At 39.4% G+C, this 14,932-nt stretch overlaps 1 protein-coding gene across 5 annotated transcripts in view; it reads left to right on the forward strand.

The window, feature by feature from the left end:
• The window catches only part of LOC139760881 (MAPK regulated corepressor interacting protein 2-like), a 36,493-nt gene that overhangs the window by 11,238 nt on the left and 10,323 nt on the right, over positions 1-14,932 (forward strand). For 3 of the 5 annotated variants that reach the window (XM_071684618.1, XM_071684617.1, XM_071684619.1), the window contains exon 4: positions 11,118-11,245. In XM_071684618.1, the coding sequence (XP_071540719.1) occupies positions 11,118-11,245 (128 nt within the window). Of the gene's footprint in view, positions 1-1,714; positions 1,905-11,117; positions 11,246-14,932 lie in introns of all 5 variants that reach the window. The other 2 variants (XM_071684616.1, XM_071684615.1) reach the window with 1 other exon arrangement.

Below are 14,932 nucleotides of genomic sequence, written 5' to 3' on the forward strand. Positions count from 1 at the left end.
AAAAATTCAAATTTCACGTTCTTAACCAGTACCCGTAAGATGCAGTTCCATCTTTTAAATTTGAGAGGTTGTTAAGTCCTCTGAAAGGTAAAATTTTCTGACAAAGTTAAACTGTGTCCTTAACTTTGCCCACGCAGTTTTGCAGTTCATTTCTAGAGACTAAAACATCAGTAGTAACTATAGCCACAAATTAATCTAGCATTGACTATTTTGTAGTCTACTGATCTTGTGTCACCATCCACATCATTTAACAAATGATTGGAAACGGATCTGCTGATGCGAAAGTCTGTTGAGCCTTATGAAAAAACATAATGCATTCTGGGCTCTTGTTATTTAGGACATGTTAAGGGTATTTTTTTCAAGCTCACGAGCTATGAGTATGTTACAACAGTCGCTTAAATTTTTAGACGCCCAATTATATATTCTAACTCCTCGTTTATTATCGATGGGTTGGGTTATAACTGCTACACTACTAGCCCACCTTAGTGATAGTTATAAGTGTAACTTCTATTTTAGCTTTTGATTAGAGATATCTCACTATAGGCTCAGTGCTTTTGCGGTTTGATTTGCTGACTTCTTTGTATTCTTTTTGGATAACATTATGATTGAAAAAAAAGTTCATAGGTAGTCACTTGGTTAAAACATAATCATTAAATGAAAGTAGATTTCCGCGTTCGGAATCCTTATCATTTGTACTTGAAATATATGAACTAATTTTCTTGCCCTCGTTTTACTGTTAGTCTGTTAAGTTTTGTCCGGACAAGTCAACATTAGCTACGGAAGATCAACTGTGCAAAAGTTTTGTGTGCGATTCATTAAATCCTGTATACATATCCCGGACTCTCCTGTAAATTTGTATTGTGTGATTCTTACGAGTTGATCATTTGCAGTTAAGAATGAGTTTAATCTTATTGGCGAGGTCACCTGTATCCATGCATTTACTAAGTAATGGAAGTCGCCACTTAGGACAAAAGATTTAGCATCAGGAATATCAAGAACTGTACACACATTGTAAAAGTACTGTATTAAGTATACCTTTGTACTAGAGTACTGGAATCTTCCAAATTTTTTGGTGAGGAATGCATGAGGTAGTGACTTTACATACATTGAATAGATATTTACTGCTTTATTTGCAGTTGGTTAATTTGCATAAAGATTTACCAGCAGGTGTTACTTATTCTTGTAGGCAAATGGCGTACTCGCAAAAACTTGTGATTGGAGGATCAGAGCCCCACTTTTTTCGTCTTGATATTCGTCCTGTATTTCGTAAAATCCTACATCTGAATGATGGATGTATTTATCCGTTGGTTATTTTGTGTTGTCTCTCTGATGGTGTCAGGCAGTTTACATATTAACTCATTTCTTTAGTTTTTAAACTTTCTTGAGACAAGGTCTCGTATTCCATTACCACTGAGACTAGTAGGGATTGCATTTATGTAACACATAATCAGCTGTTTCGTTTATCTTATCATCTCTGTTTGTAGGAATACCATGTTCAATTGTATTTCCTTATTGTAGTGCAATATTCTTTTATGGTTTCACTTTGCATGGCCTTTATCCATTTTTGGTAAATCATCTTTTCACTTTCTCACTAAGCATTTCTGTGACTCTATAGCTTGATTTTCCTTTTCCCTTTGGATTTCCTTTACATTTCAATTTTAATGATGACTTCATTTTTTCTCTGAATCAATGTTGCTCACAACTTTTCCACTAGGTGTGACAGGTGGTTCCTGTGGTTGTGAGGTGACTACCCTGCACCATGGCCTCCCGGGGATTGCATCATTTGGTAATGGCTGGACTCCAGGAGCAGGGGCCAGCGCCGGAGCTGCCGAGGGGAGCTGGCAGCCCATCTGCCGGGGCAGGTGTCTGCTGCAGCTACCAGCCCGATCCCAGAGGAGAAGGAGGTAATGCAGGACAGTCGGCTTGCCACGCCCTGACTCCTAGCTGCTTTCAGTTGATGCAATGTTTCTTGAACAGACCCACCCTGAGCGAGTTTATCTTTGCAAACCAGTATTGAGTGTCGCCTCTAACGCAGATCTCGCGCCAAGGTGACTTGGCACAGCAGACTTTCGGGACATGATTCATTGAAACACCAGGGTTCATGGGGAGTCCTGTCTGGGTACTCTTTCACTGATCCCATCAGTTCTTATGGCTTCCTTTCCTATTAAGTCTTTTATGTTTTCTTGATACTTTCGTTATGCTAAAGTATAGCTGAGTCTTTAGAATCATCATATCCGGGAAGATTATATATATATATATATATATATATATATATATATATATATATATATATATATATATATATATATATATATATGATAGGGGGAAGTTTCTTGACTGGGATGGTTGATCTGTTGTCTGCTATTTCGTAGGTGAGATTTCCTCTCTCTATTTTAAGTTGGACATAGTTCTTCGTGTGGTAAATGCATGCCAAAATTCATCGCCTGATATTTCTGCCCTGCATCATGTTGCCATGTATGTTTCGGCAGCATTGTAATTGTGGGTGAAGTCAAGCCATGCTCGTCTGTGGTGACCCTCGTACTAAGTAGAGGGTTATCCACTTCTCACTACTACTACCGCTTGGCGCTTGTAGTTACTCCTCTTTGCGTTTTTTTTTTTTTTTCTATAAACCTCTTAGAATTATTCTGAATCACTGTATGGTTTCTTCATATGTGTTTGAATTTCTGTAATAATAACTCAGTGTCCCATGTGTGTAGGGTCTGCTGTAATGATAACTCAGTGTCCCATGTGGTGTAGGGTCTGGAAGTGCAGCCTCACAAATATTTCCATTTTTAGGTCGAATACGTATACAGTGCAGACTATGCTAGAGAGGAATGCTGGCTGTAGGGTGGCACATAGGGCCTTGTGTTTACAGGCCCTAGGTAAACCCGACCCTCGGGTGTCATAAAATATCGACTCACCCTAAACTAGGGCGAAAGGGGGATGGAAGCCGCTCTTTAGATGTTAAGTCAGTGGTCACACTTATTAGGAGTAGGTACTGCATCGGCAAGGTTAGTGTAGAAGCAGCTCGATGTTATGTGTGACCAAGTTAGCATTCTGCGCTCACCAGTTGACATATTTGGTGGAGGAGTGGTATTGCATTCGAGGCCAGCATCATCTTTGGTCACCATGTCTTCCGCAGTCCATGACATTAATATTGACCATAACCCTTCAGGTGCAGCCGCTGCTGTACGCTTATGTTGGCTGCCTTGAATATACTGTTATAACGATATCGGCAAACGAAAGCAAGCTTACCCATGATCACGCTACTGTGTACCATGGGTATTTTCTTGACGTTCTCCACTGATATTTCACACTAGCTTCTTGTTTCTGTGTATCAAGGTATATTTCTGGTACCTTGTTTAGATATATATATATATATTTTTCTCTTACATGCTCGTTAACTGATCATTGGATGCATACAGCAGTTGCTTGTCATTTGATCTTAATTACTTCAGCGGTCCTCCTCGTTAATTGGCTGTGCATATGTCTTTTACCTATTTACTTTATCTTTTATCTTTATTTCTGTAAAATGTTTACTTGTCTTATATATATATATATATATATATATATATATATATATATATATATATATATATATATATATATATATATGGGGGCTGGAAATCCTCCCCTCTCTTTTTTTTTTTATTTTCCAAAAGAAGGAACAGAAGGTGGCCAGGTGAGGGTATTCCCTCAAAGGCCCAGTCCTCTGTTCTTAACGCTACCTCGCTATCGCGGGAAATGGCGAATAGTATGAAAATATATATATATATATATATATATATATATATATATATATATATATATATATATATATAAGTGTGTGTGTGTGTGTGTGTGTGTGTGTGAAGCGTCTGGGGTAAACCATGGAAAGTTCTGTTGGGCCTGGATGTGGAAAGAGAGCTGTGGTTTCAGTGCATTATTACATGACAGAGACAGTGTGAACGAATGGGGCCTTTGTTGTCTTTCCTAGCGCTACCTCGCACACATGAGGGGGGAGGGGGTTGTTATTCCATGTGTGGCGAGGTGGCAATGGGAATGAAAAAAGGCAGACTATGAATTATGTACATGTGTATATATGTATATGTCTGTGTGTGTATATATATATATATGTATACGTTGAGATACATAGGTATGTATATTTGCGTGTGTGGACGTGTATGTATATACATTGTGTATTTGGGTGGGTTGGGCCATTCTTTCGTCTGTTTCCTTGCGCTGCTTCGCGAACGCGGGAGACAGCGATAAAGCAAATATCGAGTTTGCCTTTAGAGTTTCGCAGGTTTATTCATAAGTTCATTAAGTTTAACACGTTGGTCATTGGTTTCGTTGTCTTAGTAGTCTCCGTCGACAGGGACTGATATATTAGAGTGGTAATCTTAGGAAAATACCTGAAGTCTGATACAAATATTTTCTTGAGTAGACGTACTTGTCGGCTCAAGGATGATGAAGACTTGCCATGTAGCCACAAATATTTGATTTTAGAGTTTGATGATAATGGATGTGTCGATGATAGCAGCGAGTCGTTCACAAGTGTAAGCAGGTGCATGGTAACTGTATTGACGCATGACCGTTTCAGTCCATCAACTGGGTGATTTTTTTTTTCTATTTAGGTTACACATCACGAACTAGCATCTTGGTAACGCCTGCTGGGTTTATGTTTTGTCATCATGAGCCAGTGTCCTCCCTGATAAGTGAGAGTCATGGCCATAAGGCTGTAATCTTAAACCATGTAATTTGTGACTAAAGCTTAAGCTCGGAGTTGACGAGGATAGAATTTTGAAATTCCGTGAGAAAGGTCATTTATGTAGATTCGCAATCCTGTTAACAGCAAGAACGTACTTAGCAGATTTTTGAAGTTCATTATTAAGTGCATGACGCTCATTGTATGTTATTATTATGGTTAGTGATTTTCTGTTTTACCATTAACCATCTGCTTTGGAAACAGATTTAACATATCGGGGAGATATTAGAGTGGGAACCAAGTAACAGAGGAACCTGTCTACTCCAGGAAATAGATTCATAACCATGTAAGGGACTTGGGAGTTAAGCTTCATACTGTTAATGCATGTAGCCTGCTTGATCGTTTTCCTTATTTCTTGGGGCGTGAAATCATCAGAATGAAAGGAACCTTTGGAGCTCTGTTTATAATCGGACGACATTGAAAATGGGGAAGAGGAAATGAGATGAAGAGATTGAGCGAATATCTTGAAGGAATGTTGCAGGTGGTTGATAATAAGTTGGAAGATATGAGACATTTCGGCCGGGGAGGTATGCGAAGTGAATTAGGCATGGCAGGGGGTGTGGTGAAAAGAGAAGAGATGGGGAAACTCTTTAGCGTGAGATGAATTGTGTCAAGGTGGCTGAAATGGATGGATATGCATAAGAAGTACCTTCCATTTAGTACTTTCCACGGGTAGTCTCTCACGCTAAGCTCCGCACGCTTTATGTGTCACATTACCTCTCCCTGTTTTGCATCTCTCACTTCTGTTGTCATATCATCCAGCCATTATGTTCATGGTATTCCCAGGGGGGGGGGGGGCTACATCCATCCGCACATCTCCACCCTCACCGCCAATGATTTTAGGTTCTGTTTTTCATTTCGTCTACATGTCCAGATCTTTTCAGCCTTCTCCATATCGCTTTCTGACGTTTCTCTGTTCAGTTCTCGTCCTTCTATTTTCATTCCATACAAATTTTCCCAGGTGAATGTCTAGCAGTCTTCTCGGCCGTCTTTTCCCCAGAGATTATCACTGTTATCTTCAGTTGCTGTCAGTGCTCTTAGTGCTCCTCCACACAACAGAAGTGGCAGTATTGCCACATAAGGTACTCATCGTCGTTATCAGACTCGCCTTTCGTACTTCCCCGTCATTGCATCGTCGGTTGCACCTGTCTTTCTCATTCCGTGCCTTCCCTGGCTCCCATATGTCTCTAGTGAACCCAGATGGTATAGCACCACCAGCTATAATTAATCAGGATGTTTATCAAACCATCGTTTTCTTGTTTTCGCTTGTGAGGACCCCCTTCCACGTTAGTTATTCCCTCTGTTTCTTCCCCCTTCCCGGTACACAGTTGTGGTCAGCGTGTTTTTATAAATTTCATTGCTGAAAAGGACACCCTTACTCTTTCCTTTCTGTGCGGTATGCTCTTAATTTGCTTAGTTTCTGCCCTCAATGCATTTTTCAGTTTTGTCCTTTTATCACCCATTCTTGTTCCCAGCTGCCACTGCTCTTTATTTTTTCTTTTACTTCGACTCTAGACGTATGGACTTCGTCTTAGTGTTGTCTGCCTCCCTCGTTTTTGAGCTTTATGAACTCCAGACTTGCTCCTCAACTGTCTGGTCTACCTGTTCGTGCTCCAGACTTCCCTCCACCTCTAACTCGATGCACCTGATGTATTGATGTGAAACCTAAAGGATCATTTGCCTAGTATCGATTTTAGGAGGATAGATAGAAATGTTGGTTCACTTTCCCTTGTCTGTGTTAGTTTTGTTTATGCTTCTGAGAACTGGCTGCTTGTGTGACCCCACCGCTAGCTAAACCACGCAATACTCGGGAAACTGCTGCGTCACATGATTACTGTGTGGCCGTCGGCAACTCAAGGGTGGGCCCTTTTGATAACTCTTTCTTTCCCAACACCTCGCTTTGGACATCTCTACCCTCTTATGTCTTTTCCAATAACTTTAACGGGGCACATTACTAATGAGACGTTTTTCACTTCCAAAATTCATGATTACTTCCCCTGTTTCTTCTTTTTCCCCATTCATTAACCGCTCTGTGTTTCAATTAAAGCCCGGCCTTGATGTTAACTTTTGTCCTTGACTGGAGCCTCCATCGAGAAAAAAAAAAAAAAGGTATGAGAAAGATATGGGGTTTGAACAATCATCAGAAAACTCAAAGATGAATGTCTCGTATGTAACGTAGGGGAGACGATAAGTTGGCGATAATGTCGATAATGTCGACGCACAAGGAGGAGGGGTATCTCATCGGAGAGGTCAATATGAGAGAACGAATGAGACTCGATCGGGGCGACGGATAATTCGGATGAGGATGCCAGAGGAACGATGTGCGTGGTCGAACGAAGCGTCCTCTGCCCAAAGTTGATACGGAAGGGGACCACGTTAGTGTGTAAAATGAACAAAAGATAAAACTGATAAAAGTTAGGATGTTCATGTTTCACTTCAGATGACTTGGCTTGAATTGAGGAAACGTATGTGTGTTCTGAGAGACAGTTATGTGCCAAGTCCACGCCGTGGAATTGAGAGTGGAGTCAGGGCTAGATAGATGACTGTTGGATTAGATATTCCTTATCTAAACAGTAGCCTTTTTTTTTTTTTTTTACGTACAGATCACATAAATTGATTGCACCCGACATGAAATTTTGTCACGTGACGCTATGGCCATCCTTGGTCCCTCGCGATGTGCCATTTTTCGTGTTTACTCACTTTCATAATTTGATGTTTCCCTGTGTTAACATGTTGTTAGACATGTATTTCACACTTTGGTGTAGAGTTTGGCATTCATTTAGAGTAGTAGCTGGTGTTTGTAAATGTCATGGTGTCTCCAATTTCTGTTGTTCATTGTCAGTTACTATGTTGACGGAGGAACAACATATCTATTGGTCGCTGCTTCTGCCTGAACGGTCAAGAGAAAGTAGCCGGTTTAGTGTTATCCTCTGGGGTACATGAGGTTGTTGGATCCAGCATGTAGATTTAGATTAATAGACGCCACTGTTGGGCTTCGTTACATCTAGCATATTGAGACAGTCTTATGATGCGTGTCATAGGACGCTGGGTCTGACCTGAATTATAAAGTAGCTTGTTTTTGTGCTGTTCTCGTCCTGCCGGCGACGTATCTTCACGGGATGTGTAGGTTTAGAAACGTTGTGATGTAGTGTTGTCTGTGACTGAAGTGGAAATCGTAAAAAAAAAAAAAAGAACTTTTGCTTTATTCTATGACAGTCTTAGGCCATGGACGCTTGTCTTATTTGAGACCGGGCCACTGAATGTCAAAGTGGCAAGAGACAAAGGAAAAGAACCATTAAGAGTGATAAAGGTACAGAAGTGTTAGTATCATGGTAACGAGATGTAGAGTTTCAAAGATTAACTGTATATACAAACAGCATTAGCGCGCACTTCTACCATCATTACATCACTTGTGTGTGTATATATATATATATATATATATATATATATATATATATATATATATATATATATATATATTATATATATATATATATATATATATATATATATATATATATATATATATATATATGGGTGTATTTATATATTTTTGTGTATACAATAAGGTAACGATGATGCGCAAGATCTAAGATGCTGACAACCACGAGGGAAAATAAAAAGACCTGTAATAAGACCGTACCCCAGGAATAAGGCCTTACCTTGTTTCAGCATTCCTCATGGTTGTAAGAATATATATATATATATATATATATATATATATATATATATATATATATATATATATATATATATATATATATATATATATATATGTGTGTGTGTGTGTGTGTTTGTTTTTGTTTTTTAAGGAACCCCAAAGAATTATCCTTTTGTTTACCCGGGACCTCCTTTCCTGAGGCACCTGCAGCCCACGGCTGCGCTTCGTCCTGTAACAGGGAGTGATGGACTCCTGTGGAATGAGTTCTGTTGTGACTGTACTCCCAATGATAAAGCCAAACCCAAGGTGACTTCACTCGCGGTTTAACTTCGAACAGGCGAAGTAAGGTAGCACATATATATATATATATATATATATATATATATATATATATATATATATATATATATATATATATATATGTGTGTGTGTGTGTGTGTGTGTGTGTGTGTGTGTAGGAAATGATCACAGTTAAGCGCGTGATCAAGTAAGTTCCTAATCCACGTGGAAATGAAACAATGAGTTCCCACTTTCGTGTAATGATCACATTTTCAGGAGACATACAAGAAAGAAATATGTCAATTGATATACAAGGAAGAGACGCAGCTAGGACGCCATTTGGAAAACAAGTAGCTTAGCCAATGGAGGTCGGGTGCGTTCAAGTCTGGCAACATGCGTATCATAAGATTTAGTATGTGGACAAGGAATTGAACTGTTTAAGAATTTTTCAACAATAAAGCTATCCAATTTGTGTAGACCTTCACTAATATTAATGTTACAACTGTGTATTTGATCATAGAAGATTCAATATTTCTCTTGGTACAGGAGTTGAGTAAATAATTGAGAAGGCATTACTCCATTTAGTACGATGATCATATTTTTTTTAATATGATTAAACAAGGCATTTGATTCTTGTCCTGTTCTTATACTATATTTACTTTGCTAAAGTCTAACAGAAAGATCCTTACCAGTCTGCCCAACATTAAACATGTCACAGTTTTTACATGGTACTCTATAAACACAGCCTGCAGAACTTTTTAGTGAGTTCCTGATTAAGTGTTGTTGTTCAAGGCAACATTTACATTAAAGTCTCTAAGCAGCATGGGAAGTAATATAGAATTATTACTGAAAGGGAGAACTGTAAGGTTCTTGGTATCAAGGGAGTGTTTGGGTTTAATTCTTAAAAAAATTTCTTTGCCAACATAGGGGGTTTCCCAAAATCGTACTGGTTATCTGACAAGTCTGATTGTGAATGCCTGGGAGAACGAAAGTTGAGCCAGAAACTTTGAAGATTAGATTCATAGCAATAGGGTAATACATAGAAATATGATAGCCACCCTTTTCATAATGGGCCGTACCACTGTATATTTCCAAGAAAAAGGAAAAGTGTTTTCAGGCAAAATAAAACCTGTGAACAAGGGCAAGCTTTTAGGCGTATTCCCTCTGAACATGAGGAGCGAGAGATACAGCTCGTAGTTGTGTTGAACATCCCGTATAAACTGTACAAAAGATAAGGAGGAGGGAAGTAGGATTTAGGAGAAATGAAGGAATATAGAATTCATTCATTGTGAAATTTAAAGGTAAAACAGTAGTTTTATGAGGAGAAATAGCAGTAGTGGCATCGTCGGTATGGAAGTGGAAAGTAGACGAACAAAAGTTGGTCAAGATATATGGTGAAAGTAGGGAAAAGAGACTACCCGTAGCCTGGAACCTTGGTTGTAGTAAGAGAAAGTAAGACCAGCATACCAGACACGGACGGTGTAAGATGGTTCCGGGTATCATTTCCGCATTCCCAAGTCAGGAATACAGTTCTTCCTTATCTCTCTTCTCTCTGCAGTTTCCTGACATGAAGTGTTTACGATGGTCCCGGGCGACACTTTCAACACTTTCTTCGTCCTGTAGTTATTCCTAGGACGACGTTTGCTATTGGTTGTTTATCCGAAGGCATTCTGTGTCTCTTCATCGTATCTGGGTTTTTTTTAACCATGACAATCAAAGCAGCTATGAAGAAACTGGATCCTACTGCCTTGGGTTTTATAGAGTGACTGACTGCATATTTGGTGATCGTATTATGATAATGCAGTGGCACTGCAGCTTTCAAGTTCCTCAGTCGATTTGAAGAAATCTTTATAGTCGTTACTTGAAGAAGGATATGACCGACTAGATTACACATGAATCTAAGCAAGATTCAGAAAGTATACGAAGGAATACTATCTCTTGTGATAGACCAGGGAATGAACAGCTGAAGCAATTACTGTGAAAAAAAATGGCATTGGCAAAAAAAAGAAAAAATACAGGACATTTCATGAGAAATGAGTAAGGTACTGTTGTCTGAAATACCACTGAATGCTATACGCCAAAAGCTTTTTGAATTGCTACATTCATTGCGTAGCTTCATAGGTTGATATACTATCCATCTACCAACCCCTGTTCTCGCTTTCTTTATCTCTACACGTTATCTGACTTTATGGTGGTCCATCGGATTTTTTTTTGTTAGGCCGGAACTTGATTAGTAATTTTATATTCTCTCAATTTCCATATACAGGTTTTATGGACATATTGTTGCGCTCATTGATGTTTATTTGCAGTTGTCCTTGGGAAGGCTTTAGAGCCAGTTTTTGCTTGGGGATGTCATCAGAAGTGGTAGGATTGTGATTTCTGTATGTGAGGTCCATATGGGTACTAAATATGATGGTGGTGGTCTTGCAGCTCTCCGCGTCCCGTGTTCCAGCCGGTGAGCGGGAACAACAAAGGGGGACGCTCAACCAATGGCCGCGCACCACCTCACGACGTCATCTCGCCGCAGCACGAGGAATTAATCAGGTTCTTCAACGATTGTGAGTATATTTTAAGTTTTTTTTTTTTCTGCAGTGGAGTGTTATGTTCATGGTGTTTACTATCCATTTCATACATATGTTTATTGTGATTTATGCGATTTTTTTTTTTTATCTAACAATTCACAATGATCTCACCTACTGAGAACTCTTCAGTATAGTGACGAAAAGCTGAAAACAAGTGTTACGTAATTACCCATTGCATCAAAGTACTTTGCATTAAATGAATCACTAATATTCGTCAGATTCTCTTCAGATTGACGACAGGTTTTTGGAAAAGTGAGTTTGTAATATGACCGGCGACCAGTTTTTAGTAAAAATAGATAACATAACAGCTGATTATAACGATCAAAGGAGTTAAATTCGATAAAGCAAACCAATACGGTATAGCAGAAAGAAATATTCCTTTTTTGAAACTGTGTTTTAGGAAGGTGGTGAAAATGACACTTGTTTTCGTTAGTCATTCGTGTAAGCCATGAAAACAGTTGATGTACATACATATACATATTTCTTTACGGTACCCAAAGGTTAGAATGCTTGTACTGAATATATAAACCTATTTTAATCCAGGGGGTTTAAACCCCAGTCTGCGGTCAGAATGATTTAATTGCATATGATCAGAATTCATTTTCGGGCTGCTTCTGAAACACACTTCAGTTCAAAACATTTCACCATCAGATATGCACTTGCCATGTACATACTTATTTGGCGACCTCTTATCTAAGTATTTTTTCTGCATACTACATTACTACTAGAGTTTTGTAGGGAATTTTGCAATAACTACACAAGAGATTCTTTGGGATAAGGATATCGTGCATTTTTTTTTTTTTTTTTTTTTTTTTTTTGTCATCCCTGGCCGTAGAACATGTTTCCATACTGCCTAGCACAACTCTCACAACCTCGGTTACATATGTAGTGCAAGCGCATGACACGGGAACGCCACTGCTGGATAAGAAAGAATGGATTTGATTGTTCATTTGGTGTGTCAAGACCGCAGCGTTACCCAAGGTCCTATATTAACGTTCACGATTTAACTCTGTTACGCGCCTAGTCTCCCACTTTTCCCATGTAAGATACCGAATTTTAGGCCATATAATCGAGACTTTAGAACCGTCAAAACCCCTGTAGGGATCTCGGATTTCGAGCTGGAACTCGGAAGGCATAAAATCTCCGTACCAAGTCAGGAGTTATCGGACTGCATTATCTTAGACGTGCACCCCGAAAACTCCCGATACTTGATATACCGATAACGGTAACTTACTTCGTACATGAAGCGTATTGTTGAGGACATGTTACCCTGATTTGATGCCAGACTGTGGATTAGAAAAGAAAAAATAAGCATTTACCAGCAAGTGAGTGCTCTAAAGGGTGAAAGTATCGTAAAATAAAAGGTCATGTTTTTTGTCTTAAGATTCCGTTTCGATCCCAAGCCGTGTTGTCAAAACACCCCTTGGGTCCATAAACAACCGCAACAATTCTTGTAGTTTTTCTCATGAAGATTAAGCACCTTAGACTGAAATTAACTATTTGAATCAAAACTTCAGTGGCGTAAGATTTTGAACTTTGAATTGTTCTTGTTTGTAGGTTATTGACTCATTATTTTTATCTGTTTGGTACCTGTAGATAGATTTGTCTTTAAAAAAATGCCGGTGCTTGAAGGAGTCAGTGGTGGCTGTGATAATCGATGAATCGAAAATGTGGCATAAGCTAACTGTTGTCGCGCGGGGGGCAACTTTCACAGTTATCTTCGTCATAATCTACTTGGAGCGTCTTTTTCAAGGCCTTAAGATGTGGGGCTATGAGTAGCCACAGACGTTTCCTCATCGTAGGTATTAGGTCTGAATTTAATTCTTCTGGGTTATTTGGGTTATGTTATCGCCTCATGTTTCCGCTTTAGACGCAGTAAATTGGTCTCGCCATTTTACGATTCTCCTTGGCTTTTCAGATGACCATGAGAGAGGCTACTGATGTCACTTGTACAGCCTTGGTTTACTGATAATGTCTGCCTCATATCTTTGTACCATTGGTTTTGAGATGTCTCTTCACCGTACCAAGTGGTATCTTAGTAAATGCATATGTTGATATACATTATGTTGCTAGATTTCAGCTGAAGCGTATTTGATATGTTGATATAAATAATCATGAATCATTAAGTTTTGATAAAGGATGAAGTTCTTTCCTTGTTACAACTCTTCAAGTTCTATTGACTATTTTTTCTTGGTCACAATGATTGTTTTAGATGTCAGAAAAGTGTAAGTAGCATGTTTTACTTCATGAGTAACACGTGTTCGTATGTGAATGTAGAAGACTTGCATTCAGCAAGAAGTAAAATGACATGATTACGATGAATTCACAGTAAGGAAGGTTTTACTGTGGAATGTGGGTAAGAGGTTGGTGCTAGTTGTTGCACTTGTGGATATCAGTTATGTTATGATTTAGATTTTTTTTTGTAAGATGAAAAGTAATTACTTTGCTAATTCATGTTGAATTGCCCATATGTTTTTCCTTGTTTATTATTAGACAAGGGCCCGCCAGACTTACAGTTCTCGTAGGGTAACGTCTGACTCCTAAACAGCTGGTGGGTGAGGGTGTGTTAGGGGCGGGCGACTAGTCACCAAAACAGGTCAAACCTGTTCGTGTTGATGTCTGTTGCCTGGCCTTGACGTCACACTGTAGACGGTGAGGCAAGGGAGTGTTGTCCTCGGCCACACCGTAAACCACCTTCTTGGCAACTAAACTATTTCCTGGCATTTGTACGTGCTGTTAGTAAATTTGTTATGACTTGCATCGAGAGCCTGTTAGTGTTTGTGATGGAAGGACGGCGAGACCGAGTGTCCTTTGAAAATCATTTGTTTGGTCAGCGAGAAAGCACAATAGCAGATATTGCATGTGAATGTATCATGTTGAGTGACCTTTATATTATCCCTCATTTCATCTGTTAATGTGTTCTGCGTGATGATGTTAAAGATCACACGGATTTCAACATTTTTTCTGTCTGTTGAAAGTGATAAAGGAGGCACTGATGCCTGGAAGGAATCTGGAAGCAATACGTCGAGGACAGTAGCAGGAGTGGCATCTAGATGAAGCTGCAGTATAAGTCGATTGGCACCGGATTTCTCCCCTCCCCTCACACACACACACACACACACACACACACACACACACACACACACTTAGAACAAGCATCTGTAAGGAAACTGTCGTGTACCGTCTGTGATTAGGAGGTTCGTTGCCTACTCTCAGACGTTTCACCACTCGAAGATGGCCGGAGATAAGAGATTATTATGCTCCTAGGGGGGGTTGATCTGAATTCACTGCTGGCCCATAGGACATTACGGATGCGGCTAGTAACAAGTTGATCTTTTTAAACTCAGTGCATCTTTGTGTTCGTTACATGTATTTTGCAGTAACCGATAGCAGTTGTAGTGGATGGTATTGTGAATGTGTAGAGTGGTTGCCAGAGGTTCTGTGAGCATTGTGCTGCATTTGGTTGAGATGATTCAGGTTTGTAGGTAAGGATGGTAAGAAGGCGACAATCATATCTGCTGTCTCTAAGAATTGTGAACGAGTTTTTTAGTTGTTGGAGCTTGTATGTACTGTTACACTATTTAGGCCGATGCGTTAGTTATTGATAACTAAATTAGTCGCAGAGTTAACGATGTTAGCTCTCGGCGGTGTAAGTTAGTGGTA

Source organism: Panulirus ornatus, chromosome 38 (genome assembly GCF_036320965.1).
Source record: "Panulirus ornatus isolate Po-2019 chromosome 38, ASM3632096v1, whole genome shotgun sequence".
Lineage (NCBI taxonomy): Eukaryota > Metazoa > Arthropoda > Malacostraca > Decapoda > Palinuridae > Panulirus > Panulirus ornatus.